The 14557-nt window shown below is 40.0% G+C and overlaps 1 protein-coding gene across 4 annotated transcripts in view; it reads left to right on the top strand.

The window, feature by feature from the left end:
- The window catches only part of fam13a (family with sequence similarity 13 member A), a 50835-nt gene that overhangs the window by 257 nt on the left and 36021 nt on the right, over positions 1-14557 (top strand). For all 4 annotated transcript variants that reach the window (XM_041036164.1, XM_041036167.1, XM_041036165.1 and 1 more), the window contains exons 2-5: positions 4129-4324; positions 6192-6401; positions 10329-10506; positions 12834-12981. In XM_041036164.1, the coding sequence (XP_040892098.1) occupies positions 4129-4324; positions 6192-6401; positions 10329-10506; positions 12834-12981 (732 nt within the window). The remainder of the gene's footprint in view (positions 1-4128; positions 4325-6191; positions 6402-10328; positions 10507-12833; positions 12982-14557) is intronic.

Here is a 14557-nt window from a genome sequence, read left to right on the forward strand (position 1 = left end):
TAACGGGACTGTGTTATTCAGTGTCAGTCTACACAGTCTTTTGTGATATGTGGGTATTGGATGTTCTGGTAGTCACAGAATGGCTTTTTAAAATGTCAAGGAGAGAAAAATCTCAGCTCCCTGCAGTATAACTATCTTCCCCTCCTTAAATAAAAGTAACTTTTCTCAACAAATACATACTAACTGAGAAAGCAGCCAATATCTGTACAAAAGTACAACAGAAAAAGCAGGGACGAAAACTCACTGTAAGCTACACATTTCCTGTCCATACCTGTAATTTTTTCCAAGCAATGATCTAGCAATGAGGTCACTTTCCACAGAAGTGGAATCTGTGTCTGTAAAAGCATTAAATCACTTTAACACACCAGTTTTTGTAGAAGTTTTAAAACCCTGTGTCTCTGGGAGTACTTTCTTTGAGCTGAACAGCTGTTGCTTCTGGTGCCTGTGGTGCTTTTGCTACCAGTTGCTTTTAATGGCCACCCCTAGAAGGAGAGACGCAAGAGAGGAGGGTGGGTCGGGGGGTTGGGAAAGGAGGGCACATGCTTGGGCATGCTATACCCTTCATGAACAAGCTGAAGACACTTCAAAAAGACATATCCACTCAAACTGATCTGAAATGTTTAAAAAAAAAAAGCATCTTAACCAAGTACACTACTCAAGGGGGAGAAAGCAGACATTCAAAAGTCATTAGCTTCCAGACTCTCACTATAGTCCCTCAACAATAGGTTTCTTTCCCAGTGTCAGAAAGTGTGGTGTGAAAACATTTTAAGAATGGGGGAGGGGAGAGGGGATGAGGATTATTAGGCTAATCACAGCAGACTGTCCTGGTAAACAATAGAGGCAAATGGATACTGCAAGTGTGTGTTTCCCTTTATTTTTGGCTGATTCGGTTCACACAGGCTCTAAACTGTGTGGCAGCTGTTTGAATGTGAAAAGAACAACTTCATGGAACCCCTGAAAATTTGGCAGTGAACACTTATAGTTTTACATGTGTCCAACACTGCAGCTCAGTTTACTCAAGTGTGGATGCAGATTAGGCTATGTATATTGTCTGCAAATTAGCCCTTTCAGATTTACTTGCGGAGTGTAAGTTGTTGCATTAACTTCTCACGTGACCAAACAAAGAAAAAAGAAATCCTTGGCAGTCAAGGCAGTCCTTGATTGCACCATCTGCCATGTTGAATGTGCCAGTCGTCCAGGAATCATTTACATTTAGGGTTTTCTAGGAGTCTTCTGGTCTGCTATCTTACCCCAAGCACTATTTTTTTATTGTGTTGTTGATGTTCACTGGATCCTTGACCTGTTTATTGTCATCTTTATGATCAACTTTTTCTTACATAATGCACTGTGTTCATGTCTGCATGTGTTCACCATAACATACATGATACAGGTATACAGGTGAAGAAAACCTGTGTGCTACCATCTGTTTTTGTGTAGAGCTCAATACCAAGGCAAAGTGTGTGTGTGTGTGTGTGTGTGGCGGGGGGGCATGATAGTAAAGACAGATTTGGGAGACATCTGCTCAGTAAGGCCTATCACAACAGTTAAACCTAGCTCAGACCAGCTTAACTTGCAGCACCTGCAGCAGTAGTAGTACTTTTGAAGCCAATTTGCAGCCATGAAAAGTTCACCCCCTGCTACTTAAACTGCTGTGACCTATTAACATTATTATCAGCAACAGACTGTTATGCATGATCAATGTATAGAAAAAACTATATGATCGGGTAATCTAAAGGAAAATACTGTCAAGAGAAATGCAGTTAACTTCGAAAAACTGTTAAAAAATTTTTGCACAACCATCATTAAAGCCATGTTTACAACTCTACATCATAAAAACATACTTAAAAAATAGATACACCTATCCAAACCTTTTATTTATACTGACCTAGCATCTCGGCATACCTGAGGACCTAGACGGTCTATCACATTAAAATTCTGTATGTCAGTGCTGTTTAGAACGTTGAGTATTGTTGCTCCTCAGGTAGCCATCAAAGCATAAAGCAGTGGGAATCACAATTCAAGTGTACTTAATTCATTTCACATTCACTGGGAACTGGCATATTTATATGTACCTGTCAGAGAGGAGTGGATGACTGAGCACCATTAACACATATCCCCTTGCCTGTAAAAGCTTCTCAGTTGCTCATTTGAGTGTGGATGCATGTCGCATTAGAGCATCTGCCATGGTAGAGATCTTGTCTCCTTAGCCATCTTAGCACCATCTGTGAGGTGGGTTTTTAATTAGCTCATCTTACTGTGGCACATGCTTGTACCAATTCTGTCTAAACAATTGGCCACATAGGGAATAAACTGAGTGGCACTTCTTCTTCACCACCCACTTTTACCTTCCTAACACAGTAACACAACTGTGTCACTGTGGACCTCATTGTGACCAGATCACAGTCAGGGCCTCTCATTTCACTGTGTGGGTCAGTTCCCTCATTTGAAGTGGTGAACTCTGGAACGACAATACGTCACATGGTGCAGTTGTAGCTAAGGCTACAAGAGAGAAACTTGCTCTAAAGCGCAGGAAGTATTTTCTTTCTCACACAGTGTCCGAATGCTACCTCTGGTTTGTGTGTCATCTATCGTCTGGTCCTTGGACAAACTAAACACAGATAGAACTGAGTCATGCTGTTGGTAAATGTGACAAACGAACCAGTAATTTACACATTCTCCCTAATGTCGCCTCATTGAATGGGGATGATGTTTCTGTAGGAAGAGTGTGTGTACACTCAGTGTTTACCCTCCTAGAAAGACAATGAGAGTGTTTTGTATGGTCTGTGTATCTACATGTAGAGGCAGAGACAACATGTGGCACTGTTTGCCAGGTATCAAGTGAGATGTACTTAACAGCTGGTGAATTAACACATTGGAAGAACATTTACTCATCTCACTTCAGTATTTCACTTGAAATTTTAACTACATTACATTTTGGAGGGAAATATTTTACTTTTTACCCTAATACATATAATTTGACAGCCATAATTAAAACTGAATATATATAAACCCAATATCTTTGGGTTTTGGACTGTTAGTCAGACAAAAGAAGACACCAGAATATGTCTCCTTGAGCTGTGGGTAATTACAACACGCATTTCACATTATTGTATGTACAAAATGAAAAATCAATTAATCAAGAAAATGACCACCAGATTAATCAATACTGGAAATAATCATTAGTTGCAGAACTAGTTTTTACATGCAAAAAAACAGAATGAGTTTAAAAAATATGATGCATGGATCTATATTAAACTACTCAACAGCATATACAGTAATTAAATTTGTTCCACTTCAACCAGCTGCCATAATAAAATTGCTGTTTACACAACAATGCATAAATAATAATACCATTATTCAATAATAATATGCTAATTAAATAGGATATAACACTCAAAGGTGTCCTTTTTGGCATAAGAAGTACTTTTACTTTAAGTAAAATATGCTGTTAATACTTCCATACTTTTACTTAAGATTTTGAATGCAAGTATTTTTACATTGTTAGTGTTGCTGCGTTCCTTAAATGAAGAATCTGAGTACTTTTTCCACCACTGGAGCACACACACACACGCACACATATTTCACAAGATTAAAAGAAGTAAAACCTTTTTTATCTTCCAGCCTTTCATGTCCAAATGTAGGCATTTGGACTTATGATCCTTCCCAACTCTCAGAACACACTCCTCTCTAATATTTTTTTCCTTACTATCCATTAAATTAATTTCAGTTGTTAGTAACAACTGGCCATCACCTCCCCTGAACATATATGTGTTTGTCTACATGTCCCTACGTATGTCTATTTGTGCAGGTGTGCGTGTCACTCTGGCAATGCCTTTAATCAAAGGTGCTGCATGGCAACCTGATATTTGTCGTAGCAACACATGCACGGCCAGCCCTCCCCTTTCTCTTCCTCCCAGCTCCCTGCACACACTGTCCTTTTAGTGCATGACAGTGGGACTGCGGGAGGTTATACATAGACTGCAACACACACCTTTTAGTCAACGGAGCAGAGTGAGCCTCCTTCCTCCAGGACAGGTGTCTCAGCAGTGCTTAACCTGATGCTGGCTCCAGCCCTCTGTGCCCATAGTGTCAGTGGCTGACTGCTGCTCTCTGCTCTTCTCCCTGCAGCACAACAAGACAGCAGTGCAAGTTAAAGAAGACATGAAGAAGATGGTCCAGATACCCATACTGAGACCCAGGACAGTGGCAGCCAAGCCCACCAAGCTGTTTGGAGCATCCCTATTTGAGTTGCGAGAGAAGGGCCTGATGGAGAATGGTGTGCCTCTGGTGGTGCGGAGGATGGTGGAGCATCTTCGCAAGCATGGTGAGGAAAAACAAATTTAGTGTCCCATTCTGACCTTCTCTTTCATTAGTGTAGTTTTGATTTTTAAGTAATTATATATTATATAGTTGAAGAAATAGTGATGGTTGTGGAGGTACAAACAACATTGTATGTTACAAATCTAGCCTTTTTCAAACCGAATCCACAATCAAATCCCACATTTATACAGTAACATAATTCAACTGATAAATTCCTATGTGGGTTACTGAGTTATTATATGCTTTGATCTCAGTTACATAATATTTAAAGACACCATGACAAACATTCAGTATCTCTGTTACTGTGTGAAATAAGACATTTCCTTAGAAAGCCACAAATAAAAGACCTTATCTCTTTTTTCTTACCTTTCAAGTTTTAGCCCATTTACTGCAAATCATATATATTTGACATCACAGCTAAACATTTTGCAAACCAAGTTGTTTTAGAAATTTTGTTTTTCACACTTTCGGGCATCCATTTCTTCTATTAATTTTCTATATAGTGTGAAATTCTATTAGTAAACTAATGAAACTAAAGATTCCCTGAGTAATCCATTACAGTGACCGCCAAGTCTGCATTGTCAAAAAGAACACTGTGTTATTGTTGTGTGTCTTTGCTTTGCAGACTTTTGACCTGTACATCAACTGCATTACAATAAAAGTAACAATAACATATTTTAAACAAAAAATAAGCCTGTGATTTAGTATGAATGTGAGTCCATTTTAACTTGATTTACACAAATATGAGGAATACTTTTTGGTAAAAAGCTAAAACATGGAAACACACGGGCATGACCTACTTTATAATTTTCTGTAGTTCTTCTGTTTGGTCACTAGATGTCAGAAAAAGAAAGTAGAACTCCTTCCTCGTGGCTACTGAAACTGCAGAACCTTCTCTGTATGACAGAGTCTGTGGCACTATTTCTGACTTCATCCCATCCTCAGTGGTGCTAGACTATAATAAGAATGACAGATGTCCATAAGACTAACTGTCTCTCTTTTGGTGCTTCAGTGGGCAGATTCATATAGCAATCATATCGTCAGAGCTACCAACAATTTCATATAAACATAGAGGGGAAATGACCTTCTGGGGAAAAAAAGCTGTCTGGTCCACACAGAGCTTGGGTTTGGAGACCTCCATCTTTGAGATTTATGGCTTAACCACAGAGGTGAATGTCATCCAAGAGTGGATTAACAACTGGGCAATGTGGCCAGGGCCCCCTTTTCTGTCTGTACTTTTTTTTCTGTCTACATAATTTAATTATGTAGATAATTTAATGGTTTAATTTAAAGCAGAAGCAGAATAGTAATGACAGGTCCTCCATCTTGCATCTGGTGACCCTGGTCTTAAAGAACTCGCAACCAACAATTATTTTCATCATCAACACATCTGACAGTTATTTTCGTTAATAATCGTTTGTTTGTTCAGTGCACAAAATGGTGAAATATGCCCATCATTATATTCTGAAGCCAAAGTTAAAACAGTTAAGTTGCTTTGTTCAAAATTGAGTTTACAATCATTGAAAATCAGGAAACTAGCACATTTTCTGGTTAGTTTCTGGGTGCCATGGACAGTCGGAACTCGGTAACAAATTTTGCCCACGGTCCCCCTACAAGGTTAATCCAGCCATGATTTAAAATGATTTTTTAAAAAAAATCCAAAGTAACATCTGTCCCTGTTGATCTTAATAATCCACAGTACAAACTGTTAGCTGTTTTCACAGGCACTATTCCTTAGGTAAGTAGGAAGTAAGGTTAGTACCCAAGCCGTTCAGCCATTTGTTGTTTGCTTGTAAAATAACAATCTGGCTTTTAATCCCACACACACACATTAACTGTAACTAAATAGTGTTTCTCTGACTTTCCTCCAGGCCTACACCAGGAGGGTCTGTTCAGAGTAAATGGAAATGTCCGGGCTGTGGAGACCCTGAAACAGCGGCTGGAGGGTGGCGAGGAAGTGGACTTTCTCTCTGAATCTGATACATGTACAGTGGCCAGTTTGCTTAAACAGTATCTCAGAGACCTACCAGAGGGTCTGGTAGACTCAACAGTCCAACAAGCACTGATACATCATTACCAAGGTAAGAGAAGATTTCTGTTTGTTTCCACCTGATGTGCTTATTTTTTAACTGTTGCTTGCTTATTTTTGGTTCTAAAATTATACCACCAATTTGAGTAGACCAGTTTTAAATTTTTACAACCATTATGTGATATCTATCCTGAACAACATCCCAAATCCACAATGTGATATTAATACCCCCACATGTGTAGTGAATATCTGGGTCATGACTCCAATTGGATGATAAGCAAAGCTATCTTTAGGTGATGAAATTGACTATTAGCACTGCAGTCATCTGCACCAGGCTCTCAAAGCTTCTGCTGAATTAAGTGTGTGTGTGTGTGTGTAAGTAAGAGAGAGAGTCTGTGATTACAGGAGTGATGGACCTCATACATCTGTCAATACTCTTGGAGGTCATAAAAGGTAAAGTGAGTCATTTGGCAGGTGAAGTGTCTGAGCTCACTCTCTGCTCTCCTCCATCACAGGGTTTAATCTGTTTAAAGAGAGAGGAGAGTATATTTTGGCTGCAGTGTTCGTTTTGCCCTCACAGACCACAAAAATATCAGCCTATTTTGCAGGGCCTTCAGCCAAAGGCTGCATTAGAAAACCACTCTTTGGTGCAGCACTTGGCCATAACTACAAAAAAAAAGTGTCCTTTTGAAATTGCTTGGGCCTCCTTGCCAGTATTTAGCAAAATTAAAAACAGTTGAGGTGTATGATGAATGGATGGATTTGCAGATTTGCAGCTTAATGTGTTGGAAGTATGCTCACTCACAAACAGTTCAGGGAGAAAACACTCATAGAGCAACTATATTTGCACCTGCCAAGGTCAAGATATACTTCACTTGTCCCCATAAGGAAATTTGTTCTGTGATCTGAATCAAATGAGTAAAAAAGTATGCTATCCAGCTTCATATCACAAGGGTTCAAACAATAACTGTAAAAGTGCTATACTAAGGTCATATCGTCTATGCATTAATTTATAATTTGATGGACAGATATCTGTCTGTTTATGCCCTTGCGAATGTGATGTGAATCTCTGCTTCCTGCAGTTTAATATCATCTTAAGTGACTGAAACTGAAAAGAGGATTCTTGCAAGTTAAAAATTTGCCAATTATAGACATCACACTGAGTTCTGGGAAGTTGTGAAGGTCAGTTTTTTTAAACAGTTATATACTTAATGATAAACTAGTTAATAAAAAAAAATGGACAGATGAAATTAACAAAAATAACACTAGTTGCAGCCCTAAACAGTCTTTTGCTAATGGGTGGCATACTGCCCCACACTTTTTTGGAGAACCATGTTGATTAACAAATTTCATGTAGTGGATGAAATTATGCTGTCAAGGCAAAATAATAATCTCATATGGGCAGTTCAAATCCTGAGGTGCATTCTAATATCTCACAATTTTTTTGTCTGCATTTTCCACTTTACATTCTGTACAGCTGCTGCAAATACTTAGTATACGATTATCCATGCTTTTGCAGCTAAATATACAGAGTAACATAGGCTGAGTTTACCAGTTTAGTATGAGAAAGTTCACTATTAAACGTCCGAACACAGTTCATCCATTTCTCCCAGTTTATTTCCAAATCTGTCCAATCGTTTCTCTCAGTTTAAACAATTTTGTGTGTGTGTGTGTGTGTGTGTATATATATACACTCACCTGCCACTTTATTAAGTACACCTTGCTAGTATCGGGCTGGACTCCCTCTTGCCTTGAGTACAGTGAACTCACTGTCATGTGTCAGCCAGTTTGAGATGATTTGAACTTTTGAGGCATCGCGCGTTATCCTGCTGGAAGCAGCCATCAGATCATGGGTAATCTGTGATCATAGAGGGATTGACATGGTCAGCAACAACACTCACGTAGGCTGTGGCGTTTAAACGATGCGCAGTTGATACTAAGGCGCCTAAAGTGAAATATCCCCGACACCATTACACCACCAGTAGCAGCTTCAACCGTTGGTACACGGCAGGATGAATCCATGCTTTCATGTTGTTCACGCCAAATTCCGATTTCAGTGAACCCATGTGAACTGTAGCCTCAGTTTTCTCGTCTTCATTTCGACCATAGACTGTACAAGACATGGACGTAGCACCCGTGACCTCACCCACTGGTTTCGGGGAGTCGGTTTTGTGACCAAACCATAGGCATTTGAGCTGCGCCATCTTGGATTTTAGTGAGAGTGTACTTTTCATTTTTGTTACTCTACAGGTCAGCCGGGGTCAGTCGGCCGAGAACCCGGCCACTTAGCTGAGAGCAATATTTAATATTTACCGGCTTTCACCGCAGCCTCCATCCACTATTCACTTACAGTTACAGCAGCACACAAACAACAGCAGCCGCTCGCTGACGGAGCTTCTCTGTCCATACAATGTCGTAGAAAAATGTAAATCTGTATCAGCAGCGACCATAAATCGGCAATTAAGTCATAAGCTAGCGGCAAAATATGCTAATACATGCTAATTAGCGCAAACATCCAGGTAAATTAGTGAGATATTTACTTACCGAAAAAACTGCAACACAGACTCCTACGACAGTCGGTTAGTACAGTCCACTACAACAAGCCATATCGTCACAAAAATTTATCCGAACATTGGCAAACAAACACCGACACTGCAGCCCCTGTCAACAGCTAGAGGTAGCCGGAAGCCTCTGGATGTAGCCGCCTAGCCAACCGATGCTTTAGCGAAGAGCTAACTGCCAGTGTCTGTCTAAGGGGCTGTCACTAAACGTAACCACGCCCCAATTTATGTAAGAATTTTAAGCCTAAATAACACTAAAACGGTTCTGGTACAAAAAAAGTACCACAGTGTTCACGGAGGTGGAAACTATCTTACAGGCCGTAAATATTTTTTAGGCTGTAGAGTTGGCTATTTTAACATGGCGGTCAATGGAGAACTGCAGCTTTTTGAACGCGGAAGTGATCCTCAGTGCTGAAAACTACAACCAGTCCCCCCACCCCCCAACACAACGTGTTGTGCGTTCAGGGATGCTCCGCTGCAGACCTTGGTTGTAACGAGTAGTTAATTGAGTTACTGTTGCCTTTCTGTCCATTCTCCTCCGATCTTTGGCATCAACCACGTATTTTCACCCAGAGAACTGCCGCTGACTGGATATTTTGTCTCGCTGTATGTCCACACAGCATATGTAATTCTGTGCAGTGATTTGGTCCTCTGATTGTCTGGCTTTATGTTGACTTGTGTTTTGATGTGCAGCATATTTGTTTAAGTGGCCTCTACATATTCTTTGTATGTGCGTGAAGTGGTTTTAGGGTTTGTCTAATAAATGTCTGATAAATGGTTTGAAAGCGCCCCCCCAACAAAGCAACCATGTACTTTACACACTTGTGCACACACACGCACACAATCTGATCTTTACACATGGGCAACAATAGCAGCTGTGAGTGCTTTAAGCCATTATTCCCCTCTCCCCCTCTACATATTCAGACAGACGTACACACATGCATACGTGCACACACACTGGCAACGTTTGCGTCACTCAGTCATTCAGGATCAGTAGCCATATCCGTTTATCCAACTCTGACCCAATTATGTATCCTGAGTAATAGCATCAACATATTTTCAGGCTCTTTGCTCTAATGCTCACGTATTACTAGTCACCACAACTTTAGATTATATACCACAGAGAGCAGGTGGATGGAGCGATCACTGCCTGCTGGAGACTGGCCGTGAAACTATTTACTAAACTTAGGATTTGAACACTGTTTACTAAAAGTCTATTTATGTTTTGCATATTGTGCTTCAAAGGAAATCCAGTTCCTCACCACTAATCAAAGGTGTTCACATTTGTTGGAGCACTACAGCATGCATCAGCTTTTATTTTATTGAACTGTATTAAATATCAATTTTTTTCTGAATGCAAAACAGCTGTAACCACCATCCCACGCTTTGACCTGCTCTGATATGTTGTGTGTCTATAGAATGCAGTGATGATGGCTCCTCGTCAGATATTAGAGACCTTCTCCAGCAGCTTCCAGATGTCCACCACAGCCTCCTTCGTTACCTCTGCCACTTCCTCACCCTTGTGGAGTGCAACCACAAAGAGAACCGCATGACTGCCCTCAACCTTGCCACTGTGTTTGGACCCAGTGTCTTCCAGTGAGTTTAAGCTATTTTGAGGATACATGTTGTCGAGCATTCAAAATAAACATCAGTGGACCAGTGTCACCATTACTTATTATCATATACCACACACTGTGCAAAAGCTTTAGGCACTTCAGATGTTTCAATTCTTATCCATCACACAATAGTATTAGGGAGGGAGGCATCGGATAGGTTCTGAATTCTTTCTGCATCACGACAATGACCACAAATATGCAACCACAGTCATAAAGAACTATTTTTGAGTGACAAGAAGAACAAGGAGTCCTGCAACAGATGGTTTGGCCCCCATAGAGCTCTTATCTCAACATCGTTTCCATCTAGGATTACAGTCTAGGGTTCTGTGCACAAGTGTACCTGGGGGAACTGAAAACGGCTCCCTGCAGCAGCTGGTGAATAAACAAAAACAGTACAGTTGTTGGTTGGAAAACCAAGACAAGCTGAAGACGAGCTGAAAGAGGCAAAAAATCGGACTGAGGAGAATTTCTAGAGTTTACAAGCAACACCTTTCATGTTACATTAATCACAGCCACCACAGTGCAGCTTTAAAGGTGGTCTTTGGCTGTGAATTCTCAAAGCTTGAGATTGCAGCATATGTTTTATTGATTCATGCTCAGAGGCATAGGAGCCCACCTGACAAAACTAAATGTATTCATAACATTTTTCAGTTATTCATACAGGCCTACTTTAGTGTCTTCATATCCTTGAAGAACATAATTGACATTCCTGACAGTTTTGGCAAGTTTGGTATCTTGACCTTTGTAAATTATGTTTGTTGCATTCCTGAAATAACAGTAACACAGTAAGTCAGCTTGACTTTGTCTGGAAAAAAATAGGCTGGCAGACAGTCATGATAACTGATGCTGAAGGATTCAATCATCTTTGCACTATTTCTGTTTCGTGAGCCAGAAATTAAACATTGGTTTCATACGCCAGAACAGAAGGACAGGTAGAGTGGTTCCACTCTTATAACACACAGTAGATACTGAGTAAGATAATGAACCTCAAGTCAGGGTGTCTCCCTTCACCTAGTTTTGACCTATTCTTAAAACAGAATAGGTCTGTTTCAAATTGGAAACTGATTTTTGATACTGAAGTGCCAGTATTGGGGAAAGATATAAGTACATTAATCAATCAAGAACAGGCAAATAAATACAAGTGAATCCAAAAATATTTACATAAAAGTGAGAGTACATATTGAGCACATGGCTGCTGTAAATTCCCTCTGTTCTTTGTTTCTGCCAAAACGTTTGGCCAGCAGGTGGTGCTGCAGCTTATTTGGAGAAACTACAATCATAATGCTTCACAGTATAAAATGTCTGCGAGTGATATTCCTGAATCCAGAGCTTGATCCTAAGTGTTCCATTATGATCTTAATATTTTCTCAGATACCTGTGTTTAAACTGCTCTGCCACTATTTTAGGAAGAACCGAGTGAATGCTGGTTTCTTCTGTGGTTCACAAAATGAACAAAAGATGATGATGATGATGCACCTTTTGATCTGCAATAAGCTCTGAAATCATATGTTTTAGTCTTCAAAGTCTGACATCATATTAATCAAAGGTCACATTCTATAGGTTAAGAGCACTAATTGAGTCTAGTGAACAATTTTGAAGTAAATGTCATATGACATGGAAAACAGTCTGCCCTTAATGTGTTTTCAAATATTACTCCAACGTTCATAAATAAATGATGCAGTCATTGGCTTCATGTGCATCCCTGCAGCTGCTGAGATAAGTATCTCTGTTCTTACTAGTCTTTTTATGATGGACAGTATGTTACAGCTCATGCTCTTCCATTTCCCGACATACAGCTGCACTGTTCTCCAGACTAGTGACTGGTGGACATTTCCAGAAATAAACCAGGGTGTTCAAGCTTGGGAACCCTGCACAGAAAATATATCAAGTCTCACTGGAGTGAATAGAAAAAAAAAAGACTGTTCTGGATACAGTTTCACATGTACAGCCTGCTCTCTTCATCATAGTCTATACTTGTGTATCTGTGTCAGTTGATGTTATATAATTAGGCCTGCATTTATGCCCACAACCAAGTGTACATCTCACACAGCTGGCCAGTAACAACTCAGTGGCATCAGACATTATACTTAAAGGGGGCAGCTGAATTCTGCTATATTAATCGGGTTCATCACCAAGTGATGACTAACTTTCAATTTCTGTATCACTCTCAAATCAGAATCACTGTTGAACCATAGTTGTTTAATGCAGCAGAGCAAAACACATTCTCAGCTGAATTTCTGCTCTGATGAAACCTCATCCATTTGCTTTTTATTGTTGCGTCTTGTCTCTTCTCTTCTTCTTTTCCAGCGTGGCTCCAGGTTTTGAAGCAATGAAGGACCAAAACATTTGTAACAAGATAATGGTCAAGCTCATCCAGAACTACAGCAATATATTTGAGACAGACAAAGAAAAAGAAAGCTGCACGGAAGAACTGTCAACCCTCATCGTTGTCAAGGTATACTGATTGGAAGACCAGGTGCTAATATTTATATGGAACAGATCTGCGCCAGTGGTTCATACAGTGTAGTGCAACTGGTAAAGACAGCCAACTGTGAGTCACATGTTGTGCCCATGCACTTTCTGCCCTATGACCTCATCCTCTGCCCATCCATGTGGAGGAGTGAAGGTTTATAAATACAGGCTAACATGATGTCAAGCTAAAATTGATTCACATATTGATCTTATATTTACTGCCTCTATGGCTGATGTCTTTATTGATCAACTGACTTGTCTGGTCTGCCGGTTTTCTGGGCAGTTACCTGAGGAAAGTATAGCTGCAAAAAACGAACCAAGCACAACAACGCATCCATCTTAAAGTCATTACAGTTGTGTGATCTTAGATTCTGGTTAAAGTTGTATTAAAATACATGAAGAATTTTGTCGATTGCTTTAGATTATTATTTAATTCTAATACAATTTCATTTTTTTCATGCTTTAGAAATAAATAGGAATTCAGTCACCCTTCCTCAGAAAATGTTTGACCAGACAATGAAAACTAAAACCAAAATTTTAAATATTTTGGTTATTTTTAATTCCCGGAAAAAAATACCAAGGACATGCCTTCAGTGTCCTTGATGGTTGCTGTGACCGTGTAAAAATATCAAACTCTTGCATGTTTTACCAAGAGAGACCTTACGTGAAAAGAAGGAAAACAAGCAGACTCACCACAGACAGGACCTAGAATCTCTGACAGTGAAGCTGACAGTGCAAACAGAGACACACTGACCATCTCAGTTAGCATGACACACTTAACATCTTTCATGACTTTAGAATTATTTATTTTCAAAATGCCATAAGAAAGTGGTAGCACAACATCCAATAAATTGAAACTTGTTCCAGTCCAGAGAAGAAGGTGAAATGAGAGGAATATTTACTGCTGCAACAGCTGCAGTATGAGTATCTTTTCAACTATCATTTCACAAGTGGAAAGGCAAAACCTTGTCCGAATTTCTACAATTGGAAAGACATCCTTCACCACAGTCTATAGACAACACCTTGATTGTTGATTGATGATTGTGTTTTTGGCGTGAAACGTGACTTAGGCCATCTGATGCCACAGTGGGGTGACCAGGCAGTGATCAAGGTATTTAGCTCCCCATGTGTTTGACCTCTCATCTCTCATGGGGTACCTCTCCTGCCATTTTTAATGTCATCAAACATGAGGGGTCTGGTTCCCATGTGACACGGTGCTTACGATGCAAGAAAGACTGCTGAAGATGTTAATCATTTTAGAAATCAGGCAATCACATGCAAGCTGAGCACATGAAATCCAAAGGTCCAGATTGCTTGTTGCATGTAAAATTAAATCTGGAAACACTTTCACGATGTATTGATATTTTTTTGTGATAACATTTTTAGTCGCAAATGTCTGTGCTGTGTTGTGAATGCCTGTAAGGGCACTGCCACATGAGACCCCGCTGACCCATGGGAAACCCCTCAGTCAGATAAGATCGTCTTACACACAAACATGCACACATACACAAAAACACTAGCACATATGCACACGCATACACACAGCCTGAGGAGGCCCC

The sequence above is a fragment of the Toxotes jaculatrix genome, chromosome 4 (genome assembly GCF_017976425.1).
Source record: "Toxotes jaculatrix isolate fToxJac2 chromosome 4, fToxJac2.pri, whole genome shotgun sequence".
Taxonomy (NCBI): domain Eukaryota; kingdom Metazoa; phylum Chordata; class Actinopteri; family Toxotidae; genus Toxotes; species Toxotes jaculatrix.